The following is a 10,548-nucleotide window of genomic DNA, read 5'->3' on the forward strand; positions in this document are numbered from 1 at the left end:
ACTGCAATGGAATCTACGCGGGCTGCAAAGAACAACTCATAAAAAAACTCCAGGCCGCCCAAAATACAGCAGCCATGCTGATGTTCAGCAAAACACGCTTCGTAAGTGCCAAACCCATCCGAGAAAAGTTGCACTGGCTCCCAATCAAAGAACGGATCATCTTCAAAATCTGCACCTTAGTCCACAAAATCATATATGGCGTAGTCCCAGAATACATGACAGACCTCATAGACTTACCAATAAGAAACAAAGTCAGATCATCAAGATCCTACCTAAACCTACAGTACCCAAATTGCAAAGGACTGAAATACAAAACAACTTACGCATCCGGCTTCTCCTACATAAGCGCACAACTATGGAATGGACTCCCAAAAGCTGTGAAAACAATCCACAACCACTTGAACTTCAGGAAATCAGTAAAAATCAACCTCTTTAAAAAGGCCTACCTCAACAACCCCACGTAACCTTCTTCACCTACCAACACAGCATGACTATGATCGAACAGGACAACACGCAATCTTCATCCATTCCGACCCTCCACTTATACCTCATACGATCACTATACAACTTTGTATTTGTTATCCACCGACTGGGCAAACGCCTTTGACGGTACTATGTAAGCCACATTGAGCCTGCAAATAGGTGGGAAAATGTGGGGTGCAAATAATAAAATAATAAATCAAATTGAAGGTTTTTTGTGAATAGCGGTCAGGCTGAACTGTAATAATACAATATAAATATAACAAACAGAATTTTTATAAACCATCTCAACTGTTAGCTCAGGATGGTTTACAATACTGAAAGCAAGTATTACATCTAATATTGAAAGGCAAAAAATTCTATAACTTAGGTACAGCTATGCTGTACCCTTCAAGGAAAGGGTGGTGAATTCGTGGAATATCCTCCCGGTGGAGGTGGTGGAGACAAAAACATTTTGGAACAAGTACACTGGATCTCTAAGGGAGTAATAGGGAGAGTAGATGCATGGATGGGCAGACTGGATATGCCATATGGTCTTTATCTGCCTTCATTGTCCTATATTTCTATGTACAGAACATACCAATCTTTAGAACTGGTTTAAAACTAATTCTTTGGTGTTTGAGACAAATTCTTGTAGGTGCTCAATGCCCTAGATCCAGTATAGGATTTATGCTGAGCTGGTAGTCCCAGCAACATCCAAGTTAAACTAATTATACACCTAGATTCAAACTAAGAAACTGATCTGGAAGAAGTCAGTATGAATATGTGGCAGCACAAGAAGAAAACTTCTCAATCCCAGCAAGTTAAGTCTGGGAGGAGGAACGAGAGAAGGAAGATCCTGGATCTCAGCAGGGTTAAGTTTTATTTGTACTTTTAAACTTTCAGTCATCCAGCCTCTAATCCAGGCACAGATTAAGTTGAGCTACCGACCACATTTTTGCCTGCCTCGGTTTCCCAGAAGGCTTTCCCTCCCAAAAAATCTGCACACCACTTAAAAGCAGAAAAGCCCTTCAACCTCAGACTGGATGCCCTGAATGGGCCAGCAGGGGCTCTACTGAGGCCTGCTGCTGCATATATGCAGCTACCCATTTACATGTCACTCCACAGGCAGTACCCGCCTGCACTAAACAAGCACTAATCTGCCCCCAGAAGCCCTACCATGGGGAATGCTCCTGCCTCCAGAGTCCTCCAGGGCCTACAACAGCATGAAAGAGTTCCTGCTGCCTTCTCCCCTTTTATTCCTGTGTGCACATGTGTTTCTCCCCCAAATAATGTTGTTGATATTAGACAGGATGACCTAAGAGAATTGTGGCTGGCCTCACACCGCATGGGGTCTTGGGAAGGGTTATTCTCAGCTAGTTAAAAATATTCAAGAAAGAACCGCCTAGTGTCCTGCGCCCCTGAAATGCAAAGCAGGCACTCTAGTCAGTCTGCTTTGCCAGAGTATCTTCAGCCTGTGGGAGACAGAATAATACCGACAAGCTCCACAGCTATACCAGTGCATAGAGGGAAATCAAGCAGGCTTGTTCTGCCTCCACCTGCTGGCTGGAGGGTAAAGCCCACTGAAGGTACAGTGATGTTATAATTGCCACAGGTGACAAAAGTTTTTGAAGGATGCCTGAACTTATATGTTAAAAGTAAAAGACAAATCACAAACGAATTTTGTGGTATCCACAAATTCCTGACTTGTGATGTTAGGGGGATGTGCATAGTTCTCACGAGGGATTTTAATATCATACTTAGATTATGTATGTATCCTTAACAATACTCAGTATTTTAATTTTTTTCCTTTATTATTGTTTCTCCTTTTTCTATAATACATGTATTAAATTTTATGTTCATTTATACATTAAAGCTCTGCCTGAGCTTCACACAGTTGGGGAGTGGTATACGTGTAAATAAACAATGGTCAATTAAGTTTCTGCTACTGTTCCATGGGTGTGCATTAAAGAGAATAACACAGAATTTAAAAATTCATGTAACAGAAATACAGCTAAGCAGAGATGGTCCCAAAAAACAACAAGGAAAGTGATCTGCAAACTCCAATGTGGGAATAAGACAAGCAGATCAACAATAGGTCCAAAACATTCTTTATTGAAGAATCATAAAAATGCCCATCACTAATCCTAGCACAGAAGTACGCAACACTTCTTGCAAAGAGCTACAATAGATGTCTCACCAGCATCCATGGTACTTCGTTCTCTTGCTTTGACACTTCACTTGGCAGCTTTCTCCAGAAAGATTATAGCGTATGCTAATTTTCCACCACTCTTTAGTACAGCTCCTTGCAATAGATATTGCGCTGGTTTTTATCTCTTTGATACTACCATCTATATACTCCCAATCATATTTGGTTGTCACCACCATATACACTATTTAGTTTATGTTGATCAATATATAGTCCCTGATGCAGCCCTTGTGGGCGAAACACGGCCTGTGTTGGGCACTTTTATGATTCTTCAATAAAGAATGTTTTGGACCTATCCCTGATCTGCTTGTCTTATTCCCACACTGAAATAAGGCTGATATTACCTTTTGTCAGTCTGTACAGTGGTTATCCTAAGAGGATGCAGAGGGGCTTCCTATTACCTTTTCAAAACATTCACCCTTTCCAAACCATATACTTTTATTGTTTTATCATTAAAACTGGTGAATAAATAATAAACCCCTTCCCCTCCTACTGGCAAATGTCTCTTTTTCAGATACTTTTCTATGCCCCAAACTTGAGTCCGTAAAGAATAAAATTGTCTATAATAAACCCTGAGTTGCTATGGGAGGTCAATTACAGGTCCTAAACCAATGAAGCTCATTTAAGAAAAGTTTACACTTCTTGCTACTAGTTTTCTTCAAGGCAAGAAACAAGCTGACATTTAATCCCTCCTTGCCCTCAATTTAATACACAGAAAAACAAAGCTTGAACGCAAACAGCTAGATTATTCAGTTCATGTAATCATGTCACCCCAAACCTTTATCCCTACAAATAAGGTACTAAGGAGTCCCTTACCACAGATTAAAATGGTTTACCATGGGGCACACTCAAGCATCCTGCAGTAAGTTTGGAATCTGCACATACTACCCACAGGCTAATATTGTGTAATTTTTTTTTGAAGGCGGCATGCCCACTTGCAGAGAGGGGTATCTCTGCTTTAATCAGTATATCTATGTTATCGCACACCGATTAACACAGTATTAGCATGTGAACCCTTACCACCTACCAAATGGGTAGCAGTCAGAGCTCACATAGCAATTACTTTTAATAGCCACACGCTAATGCTGACATTTGCACATAGCCATTAGAACAAAAACTGAAACTTGACTATTTTGCTAGAATAAAAATGGCTTTAGTGTGTGGGAAAGCCCCCATCTAAGGGCACCAAAGGCCCCTTTCTGCCACAGCTTAGTTAAAAAGACCCCTAAATATCTAGTATTCTGGTGATGCAGAGGTTTGCAGTTTGAAAGCAAAGATAGCAAGTCGCACGCACTAGGCTTGTGACACAAGCATTCAGTTACCCACACACACACCGAACAGCTCTCCTCACACCATTCAAGGACCAGTCTGCCATCTCTCCCGCTCTCTTCGGTCTAGCATATTTCCCCCCTCTCCTCACTGTCCGCGATCCGGTACCCCACCATCAAACTCATACCAGAGGTTGCCCACCAACAATCCCGCAGCTTTCCTTCTCCGGTGCCCCGTCCCCTATGACACAACTTCTCTCTCTCCCTCTCTGAGGCGTCCCGTCTGCCAGTCCGACACAACTTCCTGTTTCCGGTAAGCGGGACGACAGCGGCGGTCAGACTGGAAAAGGGAAGCTGTGGGGTTTGTCGCGAGCAAGGAGGTTAAACCTCCTTTGGTCGCGCGCGATCTCAAAGACAAGTTGGAAGAATAGCGCTGCACTGAAACGGGATTTGCTCTTAGTGTCACGACGAGCCTCTCAGTGTCCACCAACCTACCCACAGTTCTCCAAGACGTCCGTACCGCGTCTTCCTCCCTTCAATAATTCAGCGCAACCTCATTTACTCTCTGCCCGGGCTGATGCAGCCGGTCTCACACACAGACCAGCAGCGTCAGAAATCACCTGCTCTAGTACTGGCGTATGCGGGTGGTGTGGTGCCCTCCATGTGCACGGTGCAGCCAGACGCTGCAGGTGTGTGGAGGTCGGCCATACCCAAGGAAGTTGAAGAAAACAGTTCCTATCTAGTCCATTATACGGGTGAAGCCAGTAGGCGGGGCTTGCCGGCAGTAGGCGGAGCTTTAGTTCACCCAAAACAAAATGGATAGCAAAAGATTTGGAAAAAAATATATATAAATGCGTGGTCCATCTGTAAAAAGTCTAAAGCTGTTCCAGTTGGATAGGCAATGCCTTAAAAGGTGGAGGACAAAAGTTTTTGGTTTATTCACAGCTTTTTCATTTATTCCAAAGGGAAGAGAAATGATATACCACCTTTCTGAGGTTTTTTGCAACTACATTCAAAGCGGTTTATATGTATTCAGGTACTTATTTTGTTCTAGGGGTAATGGAGGATTAGATGATTTGCCCAGAGTCAAGGAGCTACATTGGGAATCGAGCTCAGTTCCCTAGGATCAAAGTCCACTGCACTAACCACTAGGCTACTCCTCCACTCCGTATGTAGCTATAAATCAGGGGCGTAGCCAGACACCCAATTTTGGGTGGGCCTGGGCCCAAGATGGGTGGGCAGAAGAACTCCGCCCTGTCCCACAAGTGATTTGACCTCTCCCTCTCTCACCTGCATGCCATATGGTCTCTCAAACATCCCCCCTCCCCCGCATACCTTTTAAATAGCAGATTTTCACTGGCAACAAGCAGCAAATAATACACACTGCTCATGTTGGTTCCACAGCCTTCCCTCTGATGCAACTTCCTGTTTCCGCATAGGCAGGAATACATCAGAGGGAAGGACAGGAATTTTCAGCTGGTGGGGCTTGGGAATTCCAGCTAGACACTTCGTAGGTGTGCTGCTACTGGGTGGGCCTGAGCCTAAAGTAGGTGGGCCTGGGCCCACTCAGGCTCACCCTTGGCTACGCCACTGCTATAAATATGAAATATAAAAATTGAATCTCACTAAAACAGCTTAAAAAATTATTATAGCTGGTAGAAACAGCAGTTATAGACTCTGTATTTTGTGTGCACATTTTCTATACTGTTCTATAGAATGCAGATGGCGAAATATCACTGAGGATATCCTGTTTCTTGATGGGTTCTTCTTCATTGGTGTTGTAATCTGCCTTGGTAAGTCTGGTGTTATAAAGATGGGATATATTGAAATTAAATGGAAGTAAAATTATACTCTCATTGGGACACATTCAGGGGCGTAGCCAGACTTTGGCGGGAGGGGGAGCCAGAGCGTGAGGTGAGGGGGCACATTTTAGCCCCCCCCCCCCCAGCGCTGCGGACCCCCCTGCCACCTTTGACCCCTTGTGCCCCTCCCCTTTCGACCCCCCCCTTCTCGCCGCCGCCGTCAGGTACCTGTGCTGGTGGGGATCCCCAACCCTTGCCAACCGAAGTCCTCAGCCGGTATCCAGGCCGGCGCGTTGCTGCAGCTGATGTGGAAGCCTAGGATTCTGTTACTTCTGTGTGAGTCGTCCTGACGTCCTGCAAGTTGAACGTGCAACTCAGGACGTCAGGACGACTCACACAGAAAAAACAGAATCCTAGTCTTCCACATCAGCTGCAGCAATGCGCCAGCCCGGAGACCGGCTGAAGAGGACTTCGGCTGGCGGGGGTTGGGGAGCCCCGCCAGCACAGTTACTCGGTGGTGGGGTAGAGTTAGTGGCGGCGGGAAGGGGGGTCGAAAGGGTTGGTGGGGGCTAGGGCCAAATCTGGGGGGGCCAGGCCCCTGTGGCCCCATGTAGCTACGCCCCTGAATCACATCATCAGTTTCTAGAAGTTTACCTTTTAGATATACAAATGGATTATTCTTTTTTTGAACATGTTTAAGGAGCAAGTGGTTTTATAAGTCAAAATAAAAAATATTTTGTTTCAGGCAGACCTCTTTTTTAAACATAACTAAATGGACTATAAGCCTCTAATGCAGTCTATCGGTTTTCTTATATTTTGTTCTTGAGATGACTTATAGCATATTTTCAAAGCACTTTGGGAGGCTACGTTCCATAGGTTTCTATGGAACTTTGGGAGGCTAAGTGCTTTGAAAATGAGCCTGATAGTGTGCCAAAACGGAAAACGCTTCGCTCTTCTATCTGGTCGATACTAAAAGGAGCTCATTGTGAACACTATCCACCCTTAAAGGTTGTTTCTGGCTGTACATGAAGAATTGTGATATTGAATAAATAAGTGTATGTGTGTGTCCCTTGTCATGCATCCAACAGTTATATAATCCTTTCAAGATAGCTAGTTAATTGTTTAACTTATTAGTGGAACATAACCACAGAGGCATGGTATAGTCGCATTTTCAATGTGGTAATACTAGGACTCAGCTAAGCAACAGGTTATTTTGAGTTAGTCTTCACTGGACCAAACTTGCTTTCATTGTTTCATCACCATCCAGCAGGATAGGCAGTGTCTTAAAAGGTGGAGGATAAAGGATTTAAAAACAAAAACATTTATATCCCACATTATCCCAAGCAAACTCTGGTTCAATTTGGCTTACATTTGAAAATACAGTGAGAGAATAATAGAATTCAGTTATATCATAGGAGCAAGTACACGAATATGTCTGAAACATTTAACAAAGATGAGATTACCATATATACCCAGCTAGGCATTTAAAAGTTTGTCCTTTAATAATGCCGCATGTTCAGAAATCATAGCCATATAGACAGTTATTCAAATATTATCAAATGCATACACCAGAACAGGCATGCATACACACATTGCAAAAATAAACAACTTTTACAGAGTACATCCAAAATTTAATTTTTATTTTCTCATTTCCATCTTCCAAAATTCCAGACAGCAGATGTACAGATGTAAAAAAAAGAAAAAGAAAACCCCACAAACAACAATACAGTTTATACCTAATTGTTCAGTCACCCTTATGATTCACCTTTGGGTTTAAAAAGCAAAACTATGTGCATGTAAGGACTGGATAAATTAATTAAAAGAAAGTTTATAGCAAATGCTCTTAATATGTAATACTTGGTATCAATAATGAAACAGTGATGGAATATTCAAGTTTATTATTAGTTATTTACTATCCTGCCTTATGGGAGACCTTCTGGGCATCTTACAATCTAAAATAAGGAGAGAGGCAAGAACTGAAAATAGTAAAGGTAGACATTTAGAGATGAATTGAAGGAAAGGGGGTAGAACTATTCACATAGTAAGCAGCCTGAGCCAACAGATTTATTTTCTATTTAACATAATTAGCTTTGTATGAACTTGACAGCTAATAGTGTGCTGAACAGGACATTGGCACATTTAGACTGTCTCTGGATAGAACTTCTGCATGAAGGAATCCCCTACCTCATTATTCAATACATATCTGTGAAACAGTAGTAATTAAAAAAAGCAAGTGCATTTTTATAATAATCCACTGCATTCCACAAAACTAAAAGGAGCGTATTCCGACCTGCCATCTTTTTCTTTTGATGAATACACAGGAAAAAAAAAAGATGTTAAATGCTCCCAGTTTCAACCTAATTAATGGGTTTTTTTTTCATTGTACTTCTAAACTGTAAGTCTGATCGTTAAACACCAGATTTTCATAACATGATGTCTGTTTTGGTGGCCCTTTAGGGGAAAACATCTCTGTACGAATACAGGGAATCCCTATAGCCAGTCCCTCCAAATGACACAAAGATTTAAAATGTAGAACAAATTAGTACTCTAACCGGTGAAACCAATATGTCCTCTGTGCACATCCATATGCTGCACAAGCCATCATGTTTGAAAATATAAGTGAGATTAAATAAAAATGCTACCAACAATAAAGAACGACAAAGAGAATGCAGCAGCAACTCATAGGTTTGCTTGCTTTGTTTTGAGTGTACTAGATGATGGCTGCGCAAGGAAGGGGAAACAGAGACTAACCTAATTGGCTTAAACTTTTTGACGTCAACCTTTCTCCTGATTTCTTCAACCTCCTTGGAATGCCCACTTGCCTCTAAAGTGAAGTGTTAAAATAATGCCTTGGGAGTTATTTTCTTCTTTTTTTATTTTATTTGCACCAGTTTTACAAATAATTGTATGCATAACGTATGTATAGACTTGGAGGTATAATTAAAGGCAGACCTGGGGCCAGCTAGGTTATAGGTCCTTCCTTCCTCATCCAGTCAGTTGAGTATGGCTCTCGGTAACTCTATGGATCAGTGTTTGACATGCCTTCTGATCTCTCACAGCTTCTTTCAGTTTGCTATGTTCATTCCAGTATCTTGTTTGATAGTATCTATCCAGTGAATTCTTGGGCAGCCTCTTTTTCTTTTGCCAATAACCATTTCAAGCATGGTGTCTTTTTCGAGGGACTTGCTTCGCATTATGTGACCAAAATAGGAGAGCTTTTGTTTTGCTACCTTGGCCTCCAGTGATATTTTTGGTTTGATATGTTCCAGAACTGCTTGGTTTGTTATTATGGCTTTTCATGGGATGTGTTACAGTCATCTCCAGCACTATAATTCAAATGCATCAATTTTTCGCCTGTCTGTCTTTCTTAGCATCCAAGATTCTCAGCCATATGTTGCTATTGGAAAGATGATTGCACTGTCGCGTGACAGTTTCAGCATACATGTTGAAAGCTACTGGTGACAGGATGCATCGCTGTCGTGTGCCCTTTCCAAACTTGAACCAATCTGTGTCTCCATATGGTGTTTAGACTGTAACTTCTTGATCTTGATAGAGTGATCTTATGAGTTCAATCAGGTGTGGTGGTGTGCCCATCTCCTTCAGGCAGATCCAGAGCTTGTTGTGCTCAAGCACATCAAATGCCTTTGAATAATCGATAAAACACATATAGAGATTTTTCTGGTACTCCCTTGCTTTTTCCATAATCCATCGAAGGTTGGCAATATGATCATGACTGCTTCTGCCTTTCCTGAAGCCAGCTTTCACATCTGACAACTCCCTGTCGATGGTTATACTCAAGCGCTGTTGAATGATCTTCCTGCATGCATGTGGTATCAGAGCTATGGTGTGGTAATTTGTGCAGTCCTTTGTTTCTCCCTTCTTTGGAGTTGAGATGAAAACTGATCTTTTCCATTCTTTTGGCCGCTCACATGTGTTCCATATACATTGGCATAATGTTGTTAATGCTGCAACTGGTATGGGCTTGAGCAGTTCAGTTGGTATACCATCAATTCCCGGGGGATTTCGGTTGGCTAATTGCTTCATTGCCCACATTACTTCTTTCTTCAAAATATTTGGCTCCAGCTCCAGTGTCTCATCCTTCTCTATCAGATGGATCTGTTGTTCACCTTCATATAACTCCTCTGTATATTCTTTCCACTGATCACGTATTGCTGGCTGGTCATACAGTTTCTGGCCATTGCTCCCACGAACTGTTGTCTTGCAGGCCATGAATGTTGGCCGTGCCCTCTTCACATGGGTGTAGGTTTCTCACATGTGACCTTTCCTATTTGCTTCCTCCATTATCTGGATTTTCAACTCAACCATCAGCATTGCAGAAGAGAGAAGGAAGGTCAAAGCTACTGGGAACAGAGAAGATTTCAGAACCTTATTGGTAGAGCATGAAATTAAGCTGCTCGGAATATAACTTAAGCTAACTAAATAAAAGATCTACCGTGTATGCATGAATGGTGACAAAGTTACCACTTATATGGATTAAATTAGTTCAATTAAAAAGAAAGTATTCCTTTATTCTTTTGGTTTGTTTGTTTTTATTTATTAAAGTCTGTTTCTATACTTAAAATTGACTAATGGGTAATCGCACCACTTTATCCATGTATGATGAGTGTAGCAATCTAAGTTAATGGAATCACTGAATATGAGCATAAAGATAAAAGCTACTGATACAGAAAGAAATAATTTATAAAATAATAATAGTAACAGTAAAATGAATTTATAAAGGCAAAAACAGTGCCAGGTTCTGTTGGTGGTAGTTGTTCCTCCATTTTTGTGTAGGATTCTGGTACGCCAT

At 41.8% G+C, this 10,548-nt stretch overlaps 2 protein-coding genes across 7 annotated transcripts in view; both read right to left on the reverse strand.

The window, feature by feature from the left end:
* PJA2 (praja ring finger ubiquitin ligase 2) overlaps nt 1-4,634 on the reverse strand; it is a 135,478-nt gene extending 130,844 nt beyond the window's left edge. Inside the window, exon 1 of one of the 6 annotated variants that reach the window (XM_030193457.1) lies at nt 4,557-4,629. In XM_030193457.1, coding sequence (XP_030049317.1) covers nt 4,557-4,599 — 43 coding nt within the window. In that variant the 5' untranslated portion in view covers nt 4,600-4,629. The other 5 variants (XM_030193458.1, XM_030193460.1, XM_030193459.1 and 2 more) reach the window with 5 other exon arrangements.
* A 4,629-nt stretch (nt 4,635-9,263) lies between these two features.
* On the reverse strand, nt 9,264-9,968 carry LOC115461893. The gene has a single exon (XM_030191951.1). The coding sequence runs from the start codon at nt 9,966-9,968 to the stop codon at nt 9,264-9,266; it is 705 nt and encodes a 234-aa protein (XP_030047811.1).
* Nucleotides 9,969-10,548: the final 580 nt, after the last annotated feature.

This window comes from Microcaecilia unicolor, chromosome 2 (genome assembly GCF_901765095.1).
Source record: "Microcaecilia unicolor chromosome 2, aMicUni1.1, whole genome shotgun sequence".
Taxonomy (NCBI): domain Eukaryota; kingdom Metazoa; phylum Chordata; class Amphibia; order Gymnophiona; family Siphonopidae; genus Microcaecilia; species Microcaecilia unicolor.